The 27,824-nt window shown below is 45.6% G+C and overlaps 1 protein-coding gene across 4 annotated transcripts in view; it reads right to left on the bottom strand.

Moving 5' to 3' along the window:
* HIPK2 (homeodomain interacting protein kinase 2) overlaps window positions 1–27,824 on the bottom strand; it is a 131,931-nt gene that overhangs the window by 78,691 nt on the left and 25,416 nt on the right. For all 4 annotated transcript variants that reach the window (XM_030466797.1, XM_030466815.1, XM_030466805.1 and 1 more), the window contains exon 2: window positions 8,931–10,029. In XM_030466797.1, the coding sequence (XP_030322657.1) occupies window positions 8,931–10,029 (1,099 nt within the window). The remainder of the gene's footprint in view (window positions 1–8,930; window positions 10,030–27,824) is intronic.

Here is a 27,824-nt window from a genome sequence, read left to right as displayed (position 1 = left end):
CAGTGTTCAGGGGTCTGAAGTGGGGCAATGTATAGCCCCATACTAATCACAGCATCTTTAGTCATAAGGTAATTTTTCTTTTCCAGTAATGACTCATTCACTTATAAACCAACGTTAGTCATTTTTCTAACCTTACTGCCAATAAGCAGCAGAGCAGAAGCACTTTCCAATCAGAGAATGCTCTTTAGTGTAACACAGTTTTTCAGTCCCACTGCGCTGGGGCCTAAAATGTGTGAACCTAATGAATGCACAGAAATACACAGTAAGCTTCTTCCATGTTACACTTAAATCTCTTGCCTGCAGTGAGAAAATGTACAGGGGGAGGTAAAAGCCTGACAGGATTTAAATACATGGTACTTGAGCAAAGCATCCCTGAAATCCTGTGCAAACTGTGTTGCTAATGCTGCTTTTTCAGACTGAGGAGTGCAGATGATGAATCTCACTGCTCGTAATTCTTCTTATTTTCACACTTGGAGCACTGATCTCACACCAACAACCCCTCTCCCCTCATTCTGCTTCTCAGCACCTACCACTGCCCTTAGCTAGCTATTCCCTGACCAAATCATGCACTGAAATAAGTGGAAGAAGACATGGAAAATCATACTCCAGTGTGTCACTCCAGTGCATTCTCCTTCACTGGCCACCTATTGCTGGAATAACATCTGTGGGTCACCACACCACTGCTCCACTGAGCAGCTGCTGCTGTTCTGTCATCAGAGCTGAAAAAAAAAACACAGCATCCTTTCCCCACTCCGTTTCCTTTGTGCTTTGCGAGGAAGCGACTTGAGTGGGAGGAGAGGAAGGAGAGCAAACACAAAACCGCAGAAGTAAGCAACTAGGAATGGAGACCAAACTTTATCTTTCATATACGTGCAAACAGCAGACTCTGACTGCAGCCAGCCCGGGCTCTATCCCCCTCATTGGACTGTCACTCACATGCTTGTCATCATACTGAGCTAGCCTATTTGCCAGCCCCTGGCCTGAGCATAGGTATATCTTTACCAAAAGACAGTATGTCTTTTATGTACTACAGGGATGGAGTCTCAAGGGCTACAGCCAATAGTTGCAATAGGAGGGGTTTGATTTCTCTTAGGTAAATAGCTCTTTTTAAGTAAAACAAGCTAGCCATTTGTAGCTGTTTCAGACCTGCCCTGGTACAGTAAATATAAGAGTGACCTTGATTTTTCACTTCATTTCACCAGGCTGCAGCCTTAAAGGGACTTGCTGTGCTTGTAAAGCTTGAGAGAAGAAAAATAGCAGGAAATCCTGTGACAGGCTTGTTTTCGTGATCATGTAAGAGAGACTGTAGCAAGAGAGAAAAAAAACCCCAAAAGAAACACAACAAAAAACCCTTCACACAAGAACACCTGTGGCCAACCTGCAAATGAGAAGACTGGGACTTCTAAGGCTCTTACTGATCCTCCTAGCATTACTGAAATGGCTTTGAGAGTGAGTGTAGATAATTTATGGATTAGTTTAGGATTCAGCATTAAGTTTTAAAGAAAAAAAACAGAGTACATGGATGTTTATGTCAGGAGTACTCAGATGACATCAGGTCAGGGTACCAAGATAGGTAATGGAGTCTTATTGCATGCTGTCTCCTCTCTGCAAGCCTTCTTGAAAACAGACAAGAACACCAGCTCAGCCACATCTGAAGTGTGTTTTGTTTCCAAACCAGTAAGTGTTGCTTTCAGGGAACTGAGCTCCAGGCTCAAAGTGCACTGCAGAGTGCTGGGTGGTGGGAATCCCACGAAGGGTAGGTGTGCCTAAAAGGAAAGTTATGGAGGAGAGGGAGTGGTGTGGAGGGAAAAGAGGAACACTGTTCTCCAAAGTCATGTTCCTCCAGAACTCCTGTGGAGATGGGTGAGGTGAGATGCCCCAGGGAGGGGCAGGACAGCTGCTGTCACAACTCTGCTCTCACTCCCCCTCTCCTGCCTCCCTGCCCAGGCCACAGGCACTGAGGGTGAACGGGGCTGCCTGCATCCAGAGGGCTCCCTTTCCCTCTGTGGGGATATGGAAATGCTTGAAAGCAGGGGCAGCCTTGGAAAAATGCTCTTTTTTAAATAAAGCAAATTTGTTTTCCTTCTTTTCCCTGTGGTTTACTTGCTCTCTTGCACAACTGTCATTCTCCTAAAAGGGTTCTTTGTTCAGCAGTGCACCTGTTCCCAGTGCTCATCCCCTCACCTGAGACCATCATCCTGCTGCTTGCCCTGGTCACACTGGCAATCCTATCCCCTTTCCACATCTGCTAACAGGAGATCGTAATTTGAAGCATGGAAAAGAAACAGCTGGAAATTAGGAACTCCTAAGAAATAAACACACTTTTTTGTGCAAGTTATCTCTTAACAGTGATGAAAAGAGGAAAAGCAATACAGGAATGAAGGGTATAGTAAACAGGTGTCCACAATGCACAGATTTCAGGGTATTCTTAGGGTTCCTGGTTGTTCCAACAACTAACGGCTACTGTGACAGCCAAACATATTTTATTTTTATTATTATTATTCATAATCTGTGATTAATGGGACTCGGCCAGCTGGTTTCCTGTGATGTTTTACCTCACTGGAGTAGAGAAGAAGGTTTTGCAGCTCCAGCTGACTGGTGAGGATCAGAGCTCCTGACCCATGGGGTGGCACCAGCTGATGGAAAACCAGTGCTTCCACCCTGGTACCTGCCTCTGGCTACCTTTCATGCACTTGTCTCTGATCCACAGCACCTCTGGCAGATTAAGCCCTGCCTGTGGACACACAGGCTCCTTCCTTTACAGCCACCAAGACAAAACTGAAAAAGGAGGAGTAATAACTGTCCCTCACCTTTGCTGTAAAAGAGCTGTTTTGGGAGACAGGACTGAAGGCACTGGCCCAGTGCTCAGTTGAGATATTTAATTTTCCACTACTCAGACATGAACAAGCCAAATGGAAGCAGTACAAGACTTATCCCCCTCCTCAGGCTACTGACAGCTTCTTTTTGCTGGGCAAAGTCCCCCTGTCAGATTCCTTACAAACAGCTCCTTATTGGAAATATTCTTGGGCCTGGAGGCACATCACTGGGCATATTGTATACACTTGGTTAATTAATAAACAAAGCCCTCTTGTGACAGCACCTTCTGACTGCACAGGGATGCAGTGCTACTCTTAGAGTGAGGCCATCGTCTCCTGCTGGAACTGGGCAGGGAGATGTTGTGGGACCACAGGGAAAGGGGCAGATCACTAATTTTAACAAGATAAAGGAGGAGCTGGCATATCTGCTCAAAGCAAAATCAAGAACACCTAAGGAAATGGTAAGGTTTCTGTAAAAAAAAATCCTAAGGAGGCTCTGATCTGCAGAGATTGTTTAGGCTGAAATATAGGCTTTTCTGGTTTAATTTAGACCCTAGAAAGGGAGTTATTTTGAAATATACAGTGTGCATGTTCTACTGGATGCATCATGGGCACAACACTGGTTTACTATCCCTGGTCTGGGGCGATTTATATACAAAGGAACTTCGCAAGGAACTAAGTTTGCTTGAGTTTTTTATAGCCAAAAACCAGCCTGGCCTGACTGTCATACAGACAGGACAAAGTCAAAAGTTTTCAGCTGAATGTCTTCCCTTCTAGGACTCAATGCTCTGGATACAATGAAACCGAGATTCAATTAATCCTGATGTTGCTTTTGCAAAAAATAATTTTGCTGAATTTTGGTTAAAAAACAGACCAACAATGGCACATATCCTTGGGAAAGAACTAAAGAATTGTTTAGAATAGAACAGCTTGAAGTCTGCTTTCCTTCACAAAGTCTTCTATAATGTACTACATGTACTGCAAACCTGTAGCACTACCAGGCATGATCATCACTAAGTGAAATTGAACTTAGACTTCAGCAACAAACTTGTTGGTTTCACTCCAGTCCCCAGAAGAAACATTCCTCCTTAAAACCACCTAGTTACCCTGCATTTCACCTTGGAGAGGCAAAACTCAGTAAAGCAGTGAATGTTTCAAGTTGGACTGAAACAGGCTGGCGTAAAAATGAGGTTCCCACAGTAAAAAGCAGTACAGTCTAAGATAGAGAGGTTTTTGCAATGCCGGAATGGCAGAAGATTTTGAAATGTAAGTGCAAGTAACACTGTTACACAGGGACAGAACAGATGCCCATTCAGTGAGTAAACTAATAAGCACAGCCTATCCCTGGCTGCCTTTACTACTGCCTCATTTACACAGCAGTTTTGGCCAGAGCGATGCCTTCTCTGAGTCACACGATGGGGAAGAGTTCGTAACGTTGTTCAGGAATCAGCTTTGCTTTGGCTCCCAGTCAGCACAGCTAGAGGACTGTAACCTGCCATGACACAATCTTCACATGGGGCAAGATGGAGGAGACCCAGTTTAGTCCCCTGCATCCCCGCGGACACACACTCAGCCTGCTAAGCATGTACAGCCAGTTATAACACCTGCACACAGCCTCACAATGTGCTCTGTCTGGCACTCCGGGCAGCAGACAACATGCGTGTAAAGACTTCATGCCCACCTGTTTTCTTGTAGAGATAGCAGCAAGACTGGTAAAAAAACTTATTCAAACTTATACGCAGTTTCATTCTCTGCTATCCAGACATTTCATCTAAGGGCATTTACCTACAAAGCAGACACCTCAACCCATGGCCAGACACCAAAGCGTGTCTTGAAAACGAGCAACAAAACCTACATTTATCTGCTAATAGTGCAGGAGTGACAGCCATGATTCTGGATCTACAGAATTTTGCAAATTCTGAAAGACTTAAATCTCATAAAAGTGATCATGTGAGATATATAATTTGTGAGATACACTCACCTGTGGGGTGCAACACTGGGTAGTAACCTCTTCCACCTGAGTACACGAGTGTGGGCTCATGTACCTGAGCCTGAGTCTGCAACTCAGGATGCAGATTTTCTTGGGAAGCTATTCACACATAGATTATCAGTGCAGAAGGGATCTCTCTAGTCTTGCAAATCAGGGATCACAAGGCCTACCTCAATGGTCTTCTCTTCAAATTGAAGTATAAAAAAGAAAAGGAAAAGATAAAAACCCACAAAGATACTGCGGCTGTCACAGCCTTTTGATTGGTTGCTCTGTGAACAGGGCTTCATTTCTGGCCTTAGTGTGTCTGGCTAAAATTTTGCTAGCTGAAAATGCCCTGCTCCTGCACTGTGACCTGAGCTGGGAAGCCCCCCACCAGCAGCTTCAGTTCTTCACAGAAGAAACTCCCACCTCTAGGCCACAGCTTCATCACCACATACCTCCATGAAGGGTCACTGATCAGACAGGCCACCTCAGCTGGGGTAAGTGACAAGATGAAGGACTAGTCACTGGGAGCAGGCTGGGACCACTGTGCCAAACATGGGAGAATGCTTAGATGGCCACCAACCAGGTCCATGGGGGCTAAGGATGCTACATGAGACACAGGAGTTTTGTACCATGGGCTGAAGACCGGTGGAAGGAAGGAGGCTGATCCTCTTCACAGTATTCCTCATTTTAGATGACAACTCTGACCACAGCACTGATGAAATCTCTGATTTGTCTGGAGCACCAGCAGGAGGAGCTGCCCAAGAGTGGGTGGGCAGGAGAAGCCCTACATGGCCTCCTGGTGCTGGAGCAGGGGGAGCTGCACAGCCATTGGAGATGGGGGAGGTGACCATGGGCTGTGTCAGCCAGCTGGAAGAAAGAACTGTACCCCTGGTTCCCAGTCTGCTCTGAGGTCATTCCCCTTCTAGTAAAGTACTGAGGACCAGGAGTTAAAGCTCTCTCAATGGCTGTGATGCTGTCCTTTAATTGCCCTGTAACTGCTGCCCCCCAGGAGAGGGACTCCCAGCAGCAAGGGAGAGCTCCTGTAAGGCCCTCCTTAGCTGTTTGTGTCCTTCCTCTCTCAGGCTCCTCTGCAGCCAGGAGCAAGGGAGAAATATCTCCAGATCCTTCCAGAGAGCACCGGCTCTCCCTCCAGGTCCCCCCACAGAGAAATATACATGGTGGGACAGAGTGGTCCTGATATTGAGGTGCCCAGCAAGAAAGAGCCCTTGAACTGTACCACCTGTGTGATACCAAATCTGTTTCTTCCACAAGAAACTGGTCCGAGGGATCCAGGTCATCTTCAGGTCAGGTTACATGACAGCAACAGTGAATTGCTCAGGTAAAGTCTGCAAGCAGCCCTAGAACTGTCTCAACTTATGCCGAGCTGTGCAGATACGATCAAGAAAGAGCTTGGAGTTTGCTTAAAGATACTTTAGTCTTCTGCCTCCAGGAGATGAAAATAGGTCTGTCATTTATAGAAGAGGAAAGGCCTTATATTGCTCTGAGAACGAGCAGGATCCCACACAGCTCTCCTCACTTGGAAGGATTTGGCCATCACATTGATGACCAGTGTTAAACAAAACCAAACCAACCCAACTAACCAACCAAAAAAAACCCAACCAAAAACCAATACCAAAAAACAAACAAACAAAAAAAAACCCAAAAAACAAGAAGAAGGAAAATGAAAAGCAAGTTGTTAATAAAATATGAGCACACTGGGCACAGCCTGAAAATTTGGTCCCAAAAGCCCACGATAAAAAAATCTCCAGCTGAGAGCTGACCTCTACATTATAATCCCCAGCACACTGCCTTGTTCTTCCTTAAATGCATGGGGGCACAGGGCTTCTGTCACTTCTTTGGCATGCCTGCTTAGAATCTGAGAGGTTTTATTCTGAGGAAGCTTTTCCTTCATGTTCAGCTTAAATGTGCCATTTCTTGAAGTTATCCCCTTGTCTTTCATACTCTAGCAAGCAAAACAAGTGTAAATTAAATGGAAGACACATGAAATCTTCATAAAGCTCTGTGTTTCCTCTAGCACAGAAGTTCCACTTTGGAGTGGAATAGGTCTTTACTCTCTGTGCTGTACTTTTCTCCACCAGAAAAATGAAAAAGAATATAAATTTTCCTCATGACTTGAATTTAGCTTCATCAGCAGACCCCTGCTGATGTAATTCAACCCAATGAGATTTTTCTTATTTTTTTTCCTGGTGAGCTGCTGCCCCTTTCCCACTCCTCCCATCAATTCAGGCATGGAAAACAAGGGAGGAATTAGACAGACAGAACTTATTATCTAAAAGCTGCAAATTCTGACCGGGCAGGAATAACATTTAAAATTTAAAAAGCAAATTCTATCAAGCCTTTTCCTCCCCAGAGACTACCACAAAAAATATTCCTTGTTTGCCGCTGAGAATGAACCATTTTTCTCTTTCATTTCTGCTTTCTGTCACATATTTCATTTTGGCTGCCCCTTCTGTCTTTCAGCTAGGACCTAGGCTGCTAATGCAGAATCACAGATAACTCAACAACAAAATGCCTGTATTATCTTTTTTTTTTTTTTTCTCTTCTTCTAGAATGCCAGGTAATTGCAACCCTAAAAGCTTTTGCATATTTACCACAGAAAAATGTCCCTCCTGGAGGATAGGACTGTCACCAGGTAGAAGATTTCATTTAATAAGTCTCTTCCAAGGTTTAAATTAGGGGTGGGGATTTTTTTCTGGCCTCCTTCAGAGCAAAGGACAAGCAGATAAAAATCAGCTGCTGCACTGCTACACTGTTGAAGTTCCTGTTCCTCTGAAAATTAACTCTTCCCAAGCTCAGAGCTCAGGTAGGCTTTGCCACTTTGATATTTATGAAAGTCTGGAAGGGGTCTGTTATCAATTCAAGTCACTTTTTTGTCCCCACTCTTCCCCACGTATAAAGCATTGCTTTCCTATTTACAAATACAGCAACTACCCTGTTTTTTTGTAACCCATCTGATGAGCTGTGGATGCTGCCAGGACTCATTTTCATTAAATCAGTCAATAAGAAGGATCAAAAATTTCCCTCTGCCCCTGTTTCACAGAATTACAACAACAAAAACATGGCATGAATATTTCTAAATTCAGCTGTCATCTAAAGACAAATTCTCTCCCACTCTAACCCCTCATTTACCCCGACCCTTAAAGAAGCAGTAAAATTGCTTTTCTCTGTCCTTGGGATGTTGTATCAAGCTGACTGGTATTGACGAGAGGGTCTGAGGAGAACATCTACAGAGAGAGTTTGTGTCCTGGAATCAAGACAAAGTGAAAGGATGACCTCCTAGAGGTTATGAAAAGAAGCTGCGTTGCTGAAACTTCCACAGACTGAAGAGGGTTATGGCTGGTTTACACATTTTGCTTCAGGCACACCTACACAGAAGTCAGAACTCCATCCTTGAACATCCCATACCCGTAGTTAAAAGCACTGTGAGTGGGAATTGACACTTCACAACAGGTCCTCTGTCCAATACCAAATTACTGACAATACTCATTCATCCCTATCAACAGCTTCCCACATGGAGAAAAGTATTTCTAGCCTGGCCAGGCTCCTCGCTCGCCTGGAGCAGAGCTGACAAGATACCAGACAGAATACTCTCATTGACTCTAGAAACCTCCACAACCTCCTTTATAAAGTATCTTCTGCATCCATACAATTTTCCTGTGAGCTGCCTTATTCTTGTAAAGTCCCTGGTTTCACATACGAAGAAAGACTATATAACACAACTGAAATATGTACTGATTTTTAGGTTAAGGTCTTCCTGAAACCACGAGCCTACTTGCATTGACTTGGAAAGAAAATGTGACTTCTCCAGATTCATCCTCTCTTCTGGAAAAAGTCCCAGAGAGAACAAAGTACTACCAGAGGTGAAAGGCTTTCTAAATTGGTACTGTCAAACTCTGTTTTTCCAAAATTTTTGTGGTTATTTACAAATAATCAATGGTTTTGAATGCAAGTAAATTCCAAGAGGTTAGTATAGCATTTCTTTTGTCAACAACAAGCCATTCTGAGAGCCATCCCAGTTTAGGATTAAGGGATGACTCTCAGACATTTACAGGAATGTAGGAAAATATCCACAGATAAAATATTTATCCTAGTAACGTAACAGGAGCTCAGTCTCTTACCTATAGTATCTGGATTGAAGGTAGGTAGAACACACAGCTTTAGACACGTGGCTAGCTGAACCAAAGTCTATGACCTTGACCCTATATGGCTGTCGGGATGGATCTACCAACATGATGTTCTCTGGTTTGAGATCAGCATGAATCAGTCCAAGGCTTTTCAGCTTCATTAGGGCAGTTGCTACCTGCTGAAGAATTGGTCGAATGTACTTAAGGGGCAAGGGACTGAATTTGTTTTGTTTTAGGAAATCATAGAGGTTCTGCTCCAACATTTCAAAGACCAAGCATGTGTGATTTTTGTGCTGGAAGCACTCATATGCACGGACAAAGTTGTAGTCATCCGCACTTTCGGTGCTCAGCCGAGCGAGGATGCTCACTTCAATCTGGCCTTGCCGGGCATAGGAAGGATGGTTCTTTAGGATCTTGATGGCCACAATCTCATTAGTGCCACGTTTCCAGCATTTGACTACTTGTCCGAAGGTTCCACGGCCAAGAAACTCTAACACTTCGTACGTGTTGGTCATGGAACAGAGCACCTCATGTTGCACCAGCTGGTAATCCCCTTCGCTGTTGGAACCACTGTTTTTGGAGGTGGCCGTGGAGGTGGTGGCGGTGGCTACAGTGGCCCCACTGGCATTGTTCTGAATCATTGGTGGATGCTCTTCGATAATCTGCACGCTGCTTGTGTTCTCGATCTCCTCACTCTTCCGCTTAAGTCCACATTTTTGGTAGGTGTCCAGAAGGCTCACAGTGCTGCGACGCATCAGGTTGTGTGGCCCGCCCAGCGTTTGCCCAGACACTGCAACGACACCCGAAGTGCTGTTGGCGGATGTCACCACGATGTGCCCCGTGCTTGCTGGGAAGATGATGGTCTGTTCGTACGGGATGCTTGGATTGGGGATCTGGAGGGAGGCGTTGACGGCTGCTGCGGCGGCTGCTTGGGAGGACTGCACGTTCTTGCTCTGGCTGTAGACTTTGCTGTGTGTGCCGTACCCAGTCATATCCCAGTTCGAACTCGGCTCCACTTTCAGTTTCTTCACGCTACAGAAGGCACTTGACTGAAGGGTGTGAGGAGAGAAAACTTGCACATGCGAGGCCATACCTGCAATAAAACATCAGAGTGAAACCACAGCGTCAAGATGCCTTCCCCAGATTTTTTCACTTGTTTGGTGGCAGGAAGGGGAAATGGGATATGGGCTTCAGATACAGCACACACACACAAAAATCAAGTTATTCCAGAAATATAAATAAATATACTTATATTTAAATAAAATACTATACTGTAACATAAATCATTACTCCTGGTTGAACTATACTAACAATAACCAAGATTCCTGCTCTCTTGTTCTCCCCCTTCTCATTTTTAATAACCGGAATGTAAATGTTATTTTTACCTCCTCTGCCTAAAGTGATGCCTATTCCCACTGTCTCCAGGAATATATCTAGCTCACAGGAAGAACTGCTGTGAAATATTGCAAAGCATTCTGCCTACAGAGGCCCAATCTCAAATCCTCAGGTGCATCCTATATTAAACAGCTTGGTGGATTTGACTTACTCCCTTCATTTATTCCCACAAAAACCACCGTGTAGCTTCTGGCCTGCAGAGAGCCAGGATGGGACCAAGAGATGATACACCATGACAAAATGGAAGTGCATGGACAAAGTTGAAGAGCCAGGACAGAAGCAGCAGATGATATTTCAGACTGCTTGCCAAGTCTGCGTGTGGGAATCGTGCACAATGCTGGTCTGTGCTCAGGGACATTGGAGATGGGAGCTATACAACATGAGCTTCACCGAGTGCTCTCAGCTCTCCTAGATCTATAAAATTGTGTTCATCTATTCTTATTCACAGTGACAATACCATCACTGGAAAGCAGATCCCCTGGAAATGAACAGCACTGATAATGAACCAACATACACATCAGCATGTGGCAGAACTAAGTCCTAATATATACTTTTTCAAAAAAGACAAAAATCCTTCTTTTACTGCAAGCTGCTTTCATTATAGAAGAATTAGTTATGTTCTATGTCTTTATTTAAAAAAACAAAACAAACAAAACAACACTGAACAACCCACAGTCGCTTAAAGTGAACTCAAAGTAGCACGGAGACTGATGGATTCTGAGTAATATTCCACTAAAACAGAAAATCATTCTATTGTGAAAAAAAATAGGTGGTCCACAGAGAAGAGGACATGGAAATCCTGACTTTCTGCTCAACATTCCTTACCCAGAGCAGGGATGAGAGTGCTGGGGCAAAGGTATTGTGAACAACACAAATCTATGGGGATTCCTGGGGAAGGAGTCAGTGCCCAGTGGGACTTTAACAGGAAGGCACAGCCTCCTTCACCCTTCTGTCTGTCGTCAGTGTTCCTTTTTAATAAACCAGAATGACGAGGGAAGAATAAGACAATATGCTGAGCTGGCACCATTGCAGAATTATTAAGCACAAACATAACCTTGACTTGTTTTCAACTTTATAAAGTTAAAAGCTGAATGAATGCTTCAGTGACAAAACCACAACAAACTTTGCAGTTAACGTGGATGACTTCTTTGTGTGAAGACATGGGGGTATCTAACACTAAGCTCCCTTTCCTGGAAGAAACTCCTTCTCCACTATTCAGTGTTGCTCTTTGGAAGACTCTGGAGCTCACATGTACACAACTCACACTCACACACACACACTCACATGCATGCATAAGCATATACACCCATACATAAAAACAAACATTACTTCACACTTCCAATGCTGAGGAGCATGATCAAGCAACCACACCTTAACACACCCACCCGACACCCATTCTCCAGTTAATTCCCAGCAGCCCGGAGCCCAGGACCTGCTCAGTAGAGAGGCAAGCCAAAAAACCAGCAAAGCAATCACTCCAGTTTGCTTCAATATCCCCACCTGCTTCCCTGCACAGGGATGGATTTGTGAAGAAGTGAGGCATGTTCCTATCAAGGTATGTGAGGAAACCCTCGACCCTGCTGGAACAGGCAACACAAAAGCCCACTAACCCTGCTCTAGCAATGAAACTCTGCAAACTATAGCGTGCCCTCCTTTGCAGACTTGACCCTCAGCTTTCATGTGATTTCTGTTGCTGTTTGTTGCTGTTTGTTGCCATTCGTATTAACTCCCCCCGCCACCAACCTCCTTGGCAGCAATTTCCAAGGTCCTTGCGATTTCATCCTCAGACTTCCCCACCTCCCTGCCCCTTTTAGGTGCTTTCTCTCCTCTCTCCTTTCCACAGGGAGATGATGTTGCCCCAAATGCTATATCACGTGGCACACGGTGAGCTTGGAGAACAGCAGCAATATTACTCAACTTGTCATCCTGGACACAAATATCATATGCGAGCGAGCTGAAACTGTGTTTGTTTTTCCACTGATTAAGAAGAGTCACGGTGTTCCTTCTAGTACAGTACCGACCTGCCTGGAGAGTGGGGTTAGTTTGATATATGTTTTCCCCCTGGACGTGAATAATAAAGCAGATGTAATTGGTAACATATTGTGGACCTAGCAGAGCTGTAATTTATAGCTTTATGGCTTTCGTTCCACGGTGTGCTTGAGCAATATCTCTTAATACAAAATAAAAAGGGGGAAAAAAAAAATCCAACACCCGGTTGACGCAGAACAAGGAGAGAGGTTCTTCTCACGTGCTTTTCTAAAGATAGCATCAGAAGACCCAGGAACCCCAAATTAAAGTCAGGGCTGTGAAGCGCAGCAGCCGAAACTTTCTCAGCGCCACTGTGAAAAATCAGGATAATCGCCACCATTAAGAGGGAGACTTTCCACTGGTGCAAACTGGCAGGGCTCCAGTTGGTATCAGCTGACGCTAGAAACAAGGTCAGCAGTCACTCAATGTTGTCAACGTCAGATGGCCGACCGCCTGTGCCCCTTGGTGAAATGAGCTGTTGTCAGGGACCGGCTCCCACGTCAACAACCAGCCCCTTGCTGTCCCTGCAACGCTGCTGGTAGCCACAGCAGGGGCTAATACTGCAGAGGAGGAGCAGAGGACAAATCCTGACCCACACTGGTACCCTAAAAACAGAGAGGGTGAAGGAAGCAGGGTTGCGGCTAAAGGAAGGACTTTGGACTTCTCTGCTGCCATTTTCACCCTACCTAGATGTCTTTATCTCATTGCAAGAGAAACATTTTTCCCCCTTAAAAAAAGAAGGATAAAATCCTCTTCCATCCAAAATGATTTTCTGACATTTGAGGCTTTAGGTGCATACACTGTAAGAAGTATAACTCGGCCAGCTCTTCAGCACAGTCCGATACCAAGAAATTACAGGCTGATTGACAGCTTGGTGATGGGAAAAGAAGGCTTCTGCAGCAAAGTAATTTTTATTGCAAATTTGCCTGTGCAGTTAATGTGTGAAAAACACAACCCTAAATTTCCAGAGGACACTATCAAATTGAGCTGGTGGCATTTTCTTTCTTTCAAAAAGGATCTTTAATCCACGGCAATAGCAGAAATAGTAATAAATGTGAATAAAAGTTGGATGGTTTTTTACAGGGATCAAATTCCTCATTACAGCCTGTAATATGATTTACAGCTTCAGCCTTTGGATTACATAGGCTGACAATACCTTGCCACAATGTCCTTGAAGAAACAATCTGGCAGTAATGGGGTGATCCATGCCAGGCAAGCCCTGTGACAGCAATGCACCTAAGCATCCCCCAGAGTCAGCAGGGATGCTTCCAAGGAGTCTTGGAGAGATGCTATAAGCTACAGAGGGATGAAAACCAGGCTGTTTCACTTGGGAGAAGTCCTCCTTAACCAAAGCTCACAAGAAACCTCCTGTGTGAGGGTGAGCCCCTCTTGCCACCTCCTTTTTCTACAGAAGATCCCAGCAGCCACCTTGCCTTGTTTTGTGCAGGATGACCCAACCCTGGCCTCTGTCTCCTCATCATTTTGCTCTCTGCCAGGAGCAGAGGGGATTAGGATGTGCCTACTAAATGCTCCTGCTTACCCAAAGCCTGGACCAGCAGCCTCACCTACAAAAGCTTCCCCTGGACTAAGGGAAGTGGCAACACAGGCTGAGCTCAGGTTTAGTCTCTCTGCCTTAGCAGGGGTGCAGGGTAGCCTCCCACAGCCCCAGTTAGCCAGCCAAGTTGCAGCTAAGAGCCAGCAACAGCTAAATACAAGCCCTGAAGAGTGCAGGTCTAATTTTTGTATCAGCCCTGAATATAGAAAGACCCTGGAATGGGAGCAGAATCAAGGTTGGGCACCATGCATTAAATAAAATTGATAGTTCCTTTCTTTAATAGTGAGTTTTAGTGCAGTCACTTAAAGCTCTCACACAACTGAAGGTAACTGGAGTTAATGGGGCCTCCCCTGTTCTTGATACAACTCATGTAACTCCCCACAGCATCCACACAAGCCATGTAGTGTGCAGCCAGGGGACAATGCTAAAACAGTCTGAATGACTTTTATTAAAAGACTTGAGAGTTTGGTTTGTTTGTTTTTTGAGGGGTTTTTTTTGGTTGTTGTTTTTGGGTCTTTTTGTGTTTTTTTTTTTCCTGAGAACTCCTCCCACGTTAGCTTTCACTTTGTAATAATTTAGCGGGTGCTATTTACAATTCAGATGGCCCCTCTTCTGCATGCATACACAAATCAGCCAGCTGCTTCACTTGTACTTCCAACAGGTTTCAGGAAAGCAAGTGAGCTAAAGTTCCCTATCCACCCACATCACCCCAAAAGGCAAAAAATACACTTTGGGGACTAAAGAAGGAACAATTCTAAAGTCACCAGTGTTTTTTTCTGCTTTTCTCCTAGAACTTACTGATCTATAAACTTGGCCTGGGTGGTAGCAAGAGAGCAAGCCCCTGCCTTGTATTAAGTAGTAAGTGAGACCTTCTGCAGTACCTGCAGAGCTGCCAGTGCACTGTAACCAGAGGCTGCTTGCTGACTGCTGCCAGAACAACAGTGCCTGCTTGAAAAATACCGTCGAAAGCACATGGCGTGTGTTCAGCATATAAATGATGCACACAAGACACTCCTGAAATAAATATCTTCCACTTCTCCCCAGAGAAGCACGAGCCTGCAAGCTCATAGACATGCCTAGGTTGAGAAGGGAATGAAAATGAGATCTGCCAGGTAGGCTTAATGTATTGAACCTTCAAAATAGCTGTCTCAAGCACAGCACCCTTCTTCACGGTGGCTTCCTTGTGGCCCCTTTTGAGGGGCATTGTCCCCAGTACCACTGCACTCTTGGGAACTCCTTAAAATTTATGTTCCTGGAGGCTACACAAATTCCTTTCCTTGTGCTACCAAATGTTTGGAGACAACCTCGAAGTGGAGTTCAGACCTCAACAGCCTCAGCTCCTTCATATTCTTGGTGAGCAGAACATGTCAAGGGAGCCTTAGTTCCAGGTGAAAATCTTTGACTTTCTGCTCTGCTTTTCCTGTCATGTTAGTAAAACTGTCTGATCCTAATTAGCAGTTTCTTAAATGCTTACATATCATACGACAGTTCTCAAAGATGTGACAGGGCCTGTCCCCTGCATTGCTCCAGACCTGGCTTCATATGGCTCCACATATGATCTACGTCCCACAGCCAGATGCATAAAGCAAGACTGTCCAACACACAGAGTAGCCATAAACAAAACCAACCAAAAAAAGGTGAGCATCCTTCTATTCCCCCACCAAATCACAAAGCTGCTACTGAGCAATGTCCAGGGAACTCAGACCCCAATCAACTTCACAACTCATATTCCCCTGTCACCCCGGAATGCCCTCCTACACATCCCTTTCCTGCATTTAAAGCTTCAGCAAGACGACCCTGATTACTACCTCATAATCCACACCATGACTTTCCTTTATAGTGAAGACAAAAGTTAGCAACCCAGAACTCAGTTACTACTCTTGGGCATGGGGAAATGTAGGCAGTTGCTCTCTATCATGCCCTAGGCAGGTTATTTGGGCATGTGGCTCAGGATACTGCTGCATCTCCTCAGAAACCATCTTTATTCCCTTCCTATTTTAACTCCTTCAATCTAAGGCAATTTGCCTGCTAGGTACTGATGGCTTTCTCAGCTGACCAAGGAGAAGAGGACACAGCCAGTGAGATGGTGCACAACTGCTTTCCCCTCTAAGACATCTCCCGTGTTGGGGAATGCTGGTAGATGGGTGCTTTCTGGTACAAGGTCCCTGCAGAGGCAGCAGCTCCTTTCCCAGAGCTATGTATAGAGATTTTGAGATGGGCAGATCCATCCCTGCTGGGTTCATCACTCCTGGAAGCAATCCTGCCATTCCAGGTGCAAGCTGTCATGAGCAGCTTGGTGGGAAATAGGCTACCCAGAGCCCTGGCATGTCCCACACAGTCCAAACGACCCCGGGACAGACCCTGGACGAGAGTCTGGTTAACAGCTAGGCTGCTCCAGCTCCATCTGCCCACACTCATCACATCTGATGGGTCACTAGACAATGTCATGTGAGCTGGATTTGGACTGTGGGCAACCACTTAAATAAGCATTCTATACATCTGAAACATCAGTACAAGCCAGCAACAGATCACCCTTTGTTACATCTATGCTCTCTTTATTTTGTCTCTGTAGACCAAAGTATATTGCAGAGTCCCTGCAATATCAAGTCTTCCCTTCAGTGTTCAGTGACCACAATTTCCCATCTCATCACTACGAAACTCCACTCTTCCATATCCACTGCAAGCCACAAAGCCCTAATATCCTACGTAATCCAGAAACATGGTGATTCTTATTAATTCTTTTGATGTGGGTTCAGGTGTCCACAAGCCTGAGTAACAGGCTGTAGGATTATCTGACCTATTCCTGGTTTAGGCACATGAAGCAAAATCTCAGGGACAAATACATACACTTAACATTTAAATCCCTGATTACACGTCAGTGAAGGATTCTTCCAGGGTCACCTCCATCTCCCACTTTAATGAACTGCAGTAATGACATGAAATATTACAGATTTCCTCAGTAAATCATGTGACTAGTTTATGTTTCACATTATAGTTAATTAGCAATGCAACACCTGAGAACACAGGTTAAAATATACCTCACCAGAGGCTTCCTCATTACCTCCCTGCTACCGCCAGATGCTACCGCCACTGGACCAGACAACAATTTCTAGATCTTGGTGTGAGAAGGTCCAGCAGTCAAGTCCATGCTCACCTCAAAGGTAACTCCTAGATACCTTCTTAGGGGAAAACCCAGCACAGTTGGAATAGTGCAAATTACTCAGATGAATGTGCCACGTCAGGCTGTTTGGCAAATGCACGTGTGTTCTGGCCACCTTCCTCCTCCCCATCCTATGTCCTCCAGAGCAGCAAAGTGAAGCAAACAGTAACCACAGCATTTCTACAGCACATAAAGTTTACTTTGGAGACCTTTACAAGATAGTCTCAGCTGTAAATATGAAACTGGCCGTGGTTTGCCTTGTAGTCCAGTTTAGCATGCATGTGCATCCCTATGTTTAACCTCCAAACAGATCTGTAATGCAAGAGCCTCTGGGTCCCCATGAGCTCCATCTCTGATTGCTACTTGCTGACAGAGCTGTATCCTGAAAGCAGGACTGTAAAAAAAATGAGGACCTTGGCACGGGGCTCTGCTTTCCAGGCAGTGTGGGTTAAGTCAGTCAGTTGGGTCACTTCAGTTTCTATCTTCTGAACAGAGGTTGACCACAGCATCCCCATCTTATAGGGGAAACAAAGGACACCCTCAATTCCTGACCCCAGGTACTACAGACGCCATTGGCCACCCTACCAGACCCTCTCTTACCCTAGTTCCTGGGAAGGGGTGCTAGGACCTCAGGAAAAGAGGATAAAATGAATCAGTGTTTCCCTCTTCTGCCCTACTGTTCCCCCCTCACCCATGCATCCCCGGCAAGCTCATGGCTTCCCACAACTGCCAAGAGGAAAGGATTTTTTGGCTTTTTCCACCACAGTTGCCTCCCCTACCTGCACTACTTTCCCCCTGTAAATATTAGCTTTGTAATGTCAATTACTCCAACTAGCCTGCAAGTGTGGTGAAACCACAGGGAATGGCTGGCACCTCGCATACCTCACTCTTGAGAAGCAACTCTACTTGTGAAGGCAGGATACGGGCAAGGCTTGTTGGAGTCTCAGGCTGAGCCTCTCACTCCCACAGGATTTTTTCCTAAGTGTTTCACTAGCAAAGAGGCCATTGCATGACATTCAGCCCTTGCTTTGTTTACGAAATCTGAAACTCAGATCAAGCGCTAGCTGGGCTGAAAAGGTCAGTTTGCCTGTTCGCAAGGATTCAGACCTGTTGGAGAGAAACAAGCTTTGGGTGAGGTCTGGATGAAAGAAAAAAGATCCGGGCTGCAAAGGAAGATCAAGATGCGAGGAAAAAAGTGGGAGAAGCTGGGCATGGGGCTCTGCCAAAGCAGAAAATCAAGACAGACTGATCTGATGACCTCCCAACTATCCCAAAGCCAGGATTAGCTCCAGCTCCTCAATTATGCAGCAACATCTCCCTTTCAATAAGAATGAGCAAACGCAAAATTTACAGCACTCCAATACACAGAGAGCTATAGTGTGTTTCAGGAAATCAAGAAAAAGGATACTGCAGGTTAACCACCTCACCTGAACTTTAAGTAGGTAAAACAATTCTGTAAATAACCTATCCTCACACAGGCACATACACACCCACACAGAGAAAAGACCTTGAGGAAGTGTCCTCAAGGAAACACAACTTGAGCATGAATTTTTCACCCTGTCTTCCAGACTTTACCTTCCTCATCCGCATCATGAAGGGTCAAGAAAATATCCCCAAAAGTGATGGTCAGACAGTCAGAGACACTTTCTGGTGTCGCTCATGGCTTCTGTTTGCATTCCAAACTAAGATTATAAACCCAGAAACATATGACATGAAACAGGCTGGGGCCGTGAGCTGGCACCAGAACGAGTGCAGTGGGACTGAGCCACCTGGACCAAAATAAAAACCACTGGGGAGACGCAGGAGTTTAAGGTTGGAGCGTGGACTCATTTTTCCCCTAAAGCCCCTCTTGAATTCACAGGCTGTGCCTGAGTAACCCTCAACTGCCTTAACAGACTTAACTGTCTCTCTCCATCCCTCCTCTGTCACAAGTGGTGAGTAGCTCCTAGAAGACCCTGGTGAGAGGGAGCTGCAGTAGTCTTCATGAGAACCTGGAATGTTTATACCTGCCTCCATGGAAACTCTGGTGACTCTTATGGCTAGGAAATTCCAATCTTATGTAAACTTTTTATAACATAGGAACGGCTGGGGAAAAAATGACCTGGGGTGGGCCTCCGGTTGCTGGCAGAGTGACTGTGAGAATACTAGTAAATGATGAGAGGGTGGAACCACCAAAAAAACCAAAACCAAAACCAGCTAGAGGAATTTAGTACCAAAAATCCTGTGAACTTTCATCAGACCTTATGCACTCAAAACTCACAGAGAGCTTTCCAGTTTTCATATGGATGAAGAACAAGAAGAGACTGGAAACTAGATTCAGCAGTACAGTAACTGGGGAAAGAACTTCAGTGGGAAGGGGCGAGTTTACACCCTATATAAATACCCAATTCATTCCACGTTTGCGGTATTCCACTGTGGGCATACTCCTTCAGTTTGGTAATTTTTAATATCTGAAAATACTCACACTTCCCTCTTTAGTCCTTCCCGGACTCACAGGAGACTGAAATGAGTCACAAGAGGACCAGCTGAGTCAGACAGCCAGAGCCTGGAAAACGATGCAGAATTGGTCATCACATCCACAACTAAAATGTGGCTGACAGCAGCCCTCCTAGCAACCAACCACACAGTAGGCAGCAGGGGTTGGAGACCACTACCACTACAAGCCACTATTTTAAGCCAGACAGAAGGAGGCCTTAAATGAAACTAGTAAAATGCAAAACAAGCACTGACTGCTGGTTCTGCATCTGACACAATGCCCTTCCTGGTTCAGTATCCCCATCCTGGTTGCAATGAGAAAAAAGGGAGTTCCTTATCTCAGAAAAGACCACCTCCATCTTCCAAATCATGAGCAATTTCTAGCTGTTTCACAGTTTTGACAAGCCAAAGACCTAATTCACTGCAGCTCTTTAGAGTATCGCTGAATCTTAAAAATACCGTGTTTCAACATGCAATCTCTCTCAGGACCAAGTAACTATGACCTTTTAAGAACACAAGCCTATATTTCACTTTTATGTGTATTATCTTCAGAACAAAATGAAGTGGGGTAGTTGCTTTTGGACACAGAAAACATATTTCCCCAACAATACTTTTCTAGTTATTACAGAAGTTCAGCAAGTGAATTCAGGACAGTGTTCAGGACAGTGGGGGGCTGTTTGACCTGTTCTGGGGAGCTGAGCACACTTGGGAGCAAATGCAGTGCAAGCCCCCTTTGCCCCACATATCACTCAGACAACAAATCACAACCTCAGATGTGGGCACCAAACAAATGATGAACCAGTTGTCAACCAGCACACCCTGTCAGGCCCATCTCTGACACACCTCAACAAGCTAAGAGTATCGAGTGAACCCCAGTCCTACAAACTTCAGTCATTGTCACAAAGTTTAAACCAGAAGCATTTATAGCAGCACCTACAGAATCTGCATCCCAAAATACAGAACTCGCCTTTATCTTTGTCTTCCTCTATGGAAAACTGGCAAAACCAGAAAGCATGTAGCTGAGCGACAAAAGCCACCAAAGGCCAGGGGAAGCCCTAGTATAAACTATTATGGAAATATTAACTTCAGAGAAGAGACAAATAAAAGGGAGTAGATGTAGCTCCAGAGCAAAATGAACAGTAGGCTGATCTCCAGGGTAGACGTAGTTCTCCCTGTGCTGTTGTGGAAGAACAACACTGACTTGGAAGGGGTCATGTTTCACAGCTGCTCAGGGAAACCCATCTCAGCAGAGCTTGCCATCACCCTGCAGAGTATGAGCCATGCATGGGGGACTCCAAAGCAGTGTGTGGTTATGGGGACAGCACATGGGGGCAGACCCACAGGGTAGGTTCCCCTGTGGCTCACCCAGAAAACCTGATGGCTTGAGCCCCCCCACCACACTCCTTCCAAGCTGAGGCAAAAGGCAGAGGCATGCGAGGTGGCACCAAACAGGTTTTCATGAAACAGCTCTAAATTTCCCAACTAGTCATGTCGCTCCTGTTTTGTCTTGGTTCTTCCCTCCAGCTCATCCCTGGGTTTCAGCAAGGCCAGGATGCATCCACCTTTCTGCTCCCAGCCCTCTGCACTTTTCTCTTTTTGCTTTAAAAAAGGAAACAAAACCGAAACCAAAACATCAACAAAGAAACAAACAAACAAGCTTTTTAATATTAAAAAATAAAAAGAAGAGATGAGAAGTTCAGAGAGGCAGCAGTAAATGAAGAAACCCCCAAGACATAGGAATGTTTGAACCCTAGGGAAGACAGATGTCAAAACCAAGCAGGTGTAACTAGACATCTAGTCTTTTACAGGCTCAGTAGTAGAGATTCCAAGCTGTTCAAACAAAATGATAACTTATTCCATGCTCTGCAAGTTTAGAATATAAATATGAAAACAGATCTTGGCAGCACCAGTAGATCCCCAAATTGATCTCCCTGCTTTCTGCTCTGTCTGTTCCAAGGAACATGCTATTTCTGAAAGAGTTTTAAAAAATAAAAGCCAAGCAAGTTTTCTCCTGTCCTCTCCACTTCCCAAAGCCAACACAAGCAGCTTGCTTAAATGGCCCTCCCAGGCAGAGCACCCAGCACCGTGGGCTGCCCTGGTACCAACCCTGAGCAGCTCAGCAAATGCAGTGCACAGCTCAGAACAGGCGAGCTACAATAAACTTGTCAGACTGTGCAAGACATGAATCATATGGATTGCCACTACAGGAACACAGCCTGTGCAGCCCTGCTAAAACAAACAAACAAACAAAGAGAATTCCTAAGACATTCCAAAACACAGATGTAGGTACATGGCCACACTACTGAGGCTGCCAGTTATGCCACAGGTCTTGCCTGAAAAACAGATACCATCCTGATGTGTGACACTTCAGAAATGGCTGTAGCAGGGAGCCAGGGGAAAGAGTTACAGTCAGTCTCCTCTCACTCAGAACCTGGACCCTAACCACCCAGAGACCTGGGCTGCCTGGGCTGCTGGAGGTGTGAGAAAATACTTGAAGCAAAAGCTGAGGGCTGTGGCTGCAGAGGTTGCTCAGGGTCTCCTGGAAAACACATCTCCAAATGCACTTTGCCAGCTGAAGGTGCTGCCTGTCTTGCACTGTCAGGGAAGTTATGTTAGGGAAACAGTAATGCCCCTCCTTGCTCAAGGTCCTCCTGGAGTCCTTGGTGCAGCCATGAGACTGTAGCATCAAGAGAATGCTGCAAGTGCATCTGAGGGGTCCCCATGCTGCCCCCATCTTTAGCTTTTGGAATGGATCAGGGATGACTGCTCCAGTCATGTTTGTGGGCCACCAGGACATACTGTTCTTCAAGGCAACCAGCAAATGAACCAGTAACTAATTACTAGACTTTGGCTGTCTAGTTCTATCTAGCTGTAAGATGCACATGTAGTTTTCAGTTTTATCACTCCAAAAGAGCCAATGGGGACACAAATCTGTTTCCTTCTTGCTCTTGAATGATCTGTCCCCTCTTAAGCCACAATCCTTCAAACATTTGTAGATATGCCTCACTTTCTAGCCAGCCTGTGACCCAAGAGATGAATCAGGCAGACAAAGGCAAAGGGGAGAGGCCACTCTGTTTGCTTTTCCTGGAGGATCCAGGCCAGAGACTTCAGCTTCTCCATGTCAAGACAGTGTCTTCATTAGAAAATACTCTATAAATTCTTTATTTAACTGTTCCCCTAGGGCATCCAGCTAGACCCCTACACTACAGGCACGTGGGTTAAGCACATAAATTGTCTTAACTGACTTCAGCAGGACAACTCACACACTGAAAGCTAACCACATGTGTAAGCATTATCAGGATTAGGGCATTAGCCATCTTCCCTTATTTTCTGCAAGAGGGTTTGTGCAGGAAAAAGTCAAAGCAAAAAAAACCAAACCCCATAAAACTCACGGATACAGTCCAGGTATCCAATGTCAAACCTGAATCAGACTTAAACTCTCCTTTCCCACTCCCTATTTTTAAAAGGTTGCAACCTCTCAGAAAACCTACATGGGCAATATGCAGGTTTTCTTCTCCAAGAATTTCTTGAGGATTTTTTCTTCGCCATGGCTAGCGATAGGTATAGTCCAGACATCAAAGTTTGCTGCTGCTCACAACAGAGTTCCTCTGCTGCTCACTGCGCTTTCTCCACCTGGAGTGAACACTCCACTTGGTGACACCCCGTTGTCATGGCAGCCACCGGTGACATCACAGAATCACAGAAGTACAGAATGTTGGGGGTTGGAAGGAACCCCTGGAGAACATCTAGTCCAACCTCCCTGCCAGAGCAGATTGATCTAGAGCAGGTTGCATAGGATGACATCCGGGCAGGTTTTCAGTGTCTCCAGAGAGAGACTGCACCACCTCTCTGGTGAGGAGGTTCCACTGTTCCTATGCTCTCTTACCCTTCCAGTACTTTTTTCCATAAGTTTTTCCTTATGTTTAGGTTGAACTTCCTTATTGCTGTTCGTGACCACCGTCCCTTGTCCTGCCACCAGACAACACTGAGAAGAGCTTGGTCCCATCCTCCTGATGGACCCTTAGATAATTATAAGCATTGATGAGATCCCCTCTCAGTCTCCTCCAGGCTGAACAGACCCAGATCTCTCAGCCTTTCCCCGTATAGCAAAGTCTCCAGTGCCCTACCCATCTCAGTGGCTCTGTCCTGGACTCTCTCCAGTAGTTCCTCGACCTTCATGAGCTTGGGAGCTCACAACTGGATGCAGTATTCCTGATGGGGCTTGACAGGGCAGAGTTGAGGGGGAGGATAACCTCCTTCAACCTGCTTGCCATGCTCTTGATGCACCCAGGATGCCACTGGTGTTCTTGGCCACAAGGACCGTGTTGTTCCTCATGGTCATTCTGTTGACCACCAAGACTCTAGATCTTCTTCCACAGAGCTGCTTTCTAGCAGGTCAGCCCCTAACCTGTACTGGCGCATGGGTTTTCCTCCCTAGGTGCAGTACCCTACACTTGCCCTTGTTGAATCTCATGTGGTCTCTCTCTGTACAATTACCCAACCTTTCCAGGTCACGCTGGATGGCAGCACAGCTCTCTAGTGTGTCAAGTCACCCCTCCCAACTTTGTATCATCAGCAGACTTGCTAAGGGTACACTCTATCCCTTTGCCCAGGTCTCTGACAAATACTTTGAACAGAACTGGATGCAGTTCCCTGGGGTTGTTAATTGATTTTGACCTCCAACTAGACTCTAAGCCAATAATGACAACCCTCAGATATCTATCTTTGAGCCAGTTATCAGTCCACCCCATCTAACCCACACTTCCTAAGCTTGACCATGAGGATGCTGTGGGAGACCTGTGTTGAAAGCCTTGCTGAAGTTAATGCAGACAACATCCACTGCCCTCCCCTCATCTATCCATCCAGTGATGCCACTGCAGAAGGCTACCAGATTAGTCAGACATGACTTCCCCTTAGTGAATCCATGTTGAATACTTCTTATAACTTTCTGTTCCTCCACTACCTTTGAGGTGATGCCCAGAATGAGCTGTTTCATCATCTTTCCAGGGATGGAGGTGAGGCTGACTGGCCTGTAGTTTCCCAGGTTTTTCTTTTTGCCCTCTCTGAAGACTGGAGGTCTGGACATCACTGACTATTGTTACTTCAGCTAGAAAAGGAGTAGAGGAAGCAGATGAACTCCTGAAATATACTATTTTGGTGTAAACAGCATTCAAAGAAAAGAGGGATTTTTTTTTAAGCTTTATTTTTTTTAAATATAATTTTTTTTAAATTGTAAAAAATTCTCAACATATAAATATAAACAAAGTTTTATTAAAGAAGTATAAATTAATATATATATGATAGAGTTTTCTCTAGGCAAGTCTCTCAAAGTCCCAAATAAGTTTGAAATTTTGTTTCTGTTACCAAACAGAGCCCTTATTAGTTTTTGAAATAAACATTTTCTGTCCTTTTTGTAATTCTGTTTTTAATACTTTAATGTCTCATCACTGTCCCAGAATAAGCAAACGCCATTGCTGTGTAAAGAAACAGGTCTCAGGAAATAACATACAGTATGTTTCCAAACGCTTCATAAATCCACAGGCAGCTTGCAAATACTGCCTGCATTCCTGTGTGAGCGTGGTTGTTTTTCATATAAGTCACGTATTAATGCAATTTGAAAAAAAAACTTAACCCCATTCAATCACATCCCTTTCCACCTTTACACTGAAACCCAGAGGTTATAATTACACCCAGGAGCAGAAATAAATCAAAACAAATGCTGGTGCTGCCTTGTACTCTTTTTCAGAAAGAAAGGTGATCCCATCTATGCTGCCTTATGTTCTCTAACTCAGAATGGGGCAGGCTGTCAGGGAAAGGGGAAAAGAGTTAAGTTTCAAGGAGGTCAGAAATGAAAATGAGGTAATTTTCAGAGGTTAGAAATGTAGTAATGCATCCCATGCCCTAACACGTACAAGATCTTCAGAGGGGGATGTTACTTTCACTACTTCTCTGTCTGCTGGCCAGGACATCAAGCTGTGGCACTCCAGGAGCTTTGTAGAGGGAATCAGGAGGAATGGTGCAGGAAATTAATGAGTTAAGACACTTTCCACCTCTTAGAAAGGGTTCTTTTAAAAGCAGCATATCCAGACAAAGTCAACACCCATCAGTTTGGGTGAAACACCAGAGGTCAAGACAACAGACTGATGCATTACAATGGATTCCCAGGAGGGCCATATCTTAGTCCTTCACTCGTGGGGCTCGACACCACCTTTGAGAGGAGAAAAGCCCCTCCTGTGGCAACAGCCCCTTTCCTCCAAAACCTCTGCTCCAGAGCAGCTCTGTGTTTCCCTTGCTAGGGTCATGGGAGACCCTGGGGACCCTAATGGGACATTAGAGGTGATCTAAATATTAAGTACAACCCAGAGGTAACAAAGGCCACTTGCACCAGTGGTTGCCCCTGTGTGCAGGTACAAACTGCAGGAAACGAGACCAAGGGACTACAGCCCCCTCATTCCTCCCTCACAGGGACCTCAGCTGAAGCAGGATGACCTGCCCTACTCCAGCTTCTTCTCCAGGTTTTGATAGGGCTGAGAGATCTCAGATCATATTTAAACACTGAAAGCTGCCAGTTAAAAGTCAAGCCTCCTTTTGGAGGAGCCAATAGCAGGGAATGTGAAAGGCACTTGCTACGAAAAGAAACAAAAAAGGGAAAGAAAAGAGAAATTCAAACTATCTTTACTCACAACAACACAATCACCTAATGCTTGAACAACTGTAATAACCACACAGGGCTGTCAGTGAACGGAATCTTGCCACCTCTGTGAAGGATAACAAGAAGTCCTTCTACAGATACATCAGCAGCAAAAGAAGGGGCAAGGAAAACATCCATCCTTTACTGGACACGGGTGGGAATATAGTTGTCAAAGATGAAGAAAAGGTTGAGGTATTTAACACCTTCTTTACCTCAGTTTTCAGCAGAAAGACAGGTTACCCTGAAGATGGATGTCTTCTGGAGCTCATGGAAAGTGACATGAATCTAAACAGCCCCCCTGTAATCCTGAAGGACACAGTCAGTGACCTACTAAGATGCTTGTATCCCCACAAGTCTATGGGACCAGATGGGATCCACCCAAGGGTAATGAAGGAGCTGGCAGAAGAGCTCGCCAAGACTCTCTCTATCATCTACCAACAGTCCTGGCTCACTGGGGACATCCCAGATGATTGGAAGTTGGCGAATGTCACACCAATCCACAAAAAGGGCTGGAAAGAAAACTACAGGCCCAGGAAACTACAGGCCCGTCAGCCTGACCTCAGTGCCTGGCAGGGTCATGGAACAGATCATCCTCAGTGCAATCACACAGCACCTGCAGGATGGGCAAGGGATCAGACCCAGCCAGCATGGGTTTAGGAAGGGCAGGTCCTGCCTGACCAACCTGATCTCCTTTTATGATCAGGTGACCCGTCTGGTGGATGAGGGGAAGGCTGTGGATGTGGTCTACCTGGATTTCAGCAAAGCCTTTGACACCGTCTCCCACAGCATCCTCCTGAAAAAACTATCAGCCCGTGGCTTGGACAGGAGCACCCTGTGCTGGGTTAGGAACTGGCTGGAGGGCCGGGCCCAGAGAGTGGTGCTGAATGGGGCTGCATCCAGTTGGCAGCCGGTCACTAGTGGTGTCCCCCAGGGATCAGTGTTGGGCCCGGTTCTGTTCAATATCTTCATTGATGACCTAGACGAAGGGATTGAGTCCATCATCAGCAAATTCGCAGATGACACTAAGCTGGGGGGGAGTGTGGATCAACTGGAAGGCAGCAGGGCTCTGCAGAGGGACCTGGACAGACTGGAGAGTTGGGCTGATTCCAATGGGATGAGGTTTAACACGGCCAAGTGCCGGGTCCTGCACTTTGGCCACAACAACCCCATGGGGAGCTCCAGGCTGGGGACAGAGTGGCTGGAGAGCACCCAGGCAGAAAGGGACCTGGGAGTCTGGATTGACAGGAAGCTGAATATGAGCCAGCAGTGTGCCCAGGTGGCCAAGAAGGCCAATGGCATCCTGGCCTGTATCCGGCCCTGGTGAGGCCACACCTCGAGTACTGTGTCCAGTTCTGGGCCCCTCAGTTCAGGAAGGATATCGAGGTCCTGGAGCAGGTCCAAAGGAGGGCAACCAGGCTGGTGAAGGGACTCAAGCACAGACCCTATGAGGAGAGGCTGAGAGAGCTGGGGCTGTTCAGCCTAAAGAAGTAGGCGGCTCAGCGGAGACCTCATCGCTGTCTACAACTACCTGAAAGGAGGTTGTAACCGGGTGGACGTTGGTCTCTTTTCCCAGGCAACTCTCAA

This window comes from Calypte anna, chromosome 1 (genome assembly GCF_003957555.1).
Source record: "Calypte anna isolate BGI_N300 chromosome 1, bCalAnn1_v1.p, whole genome shotgun sequence".
In the NCBI taxonomy this organism is placed as follows: domain Eukaryota; kingdom Metazoa; phylum Chordata; class Aves; order Apodiformes; family Trochilidae; genus Calypte; species Calypte anna.
This window is presented reverse-complemented; position numbering and strand designations above follow the sequence as displayed.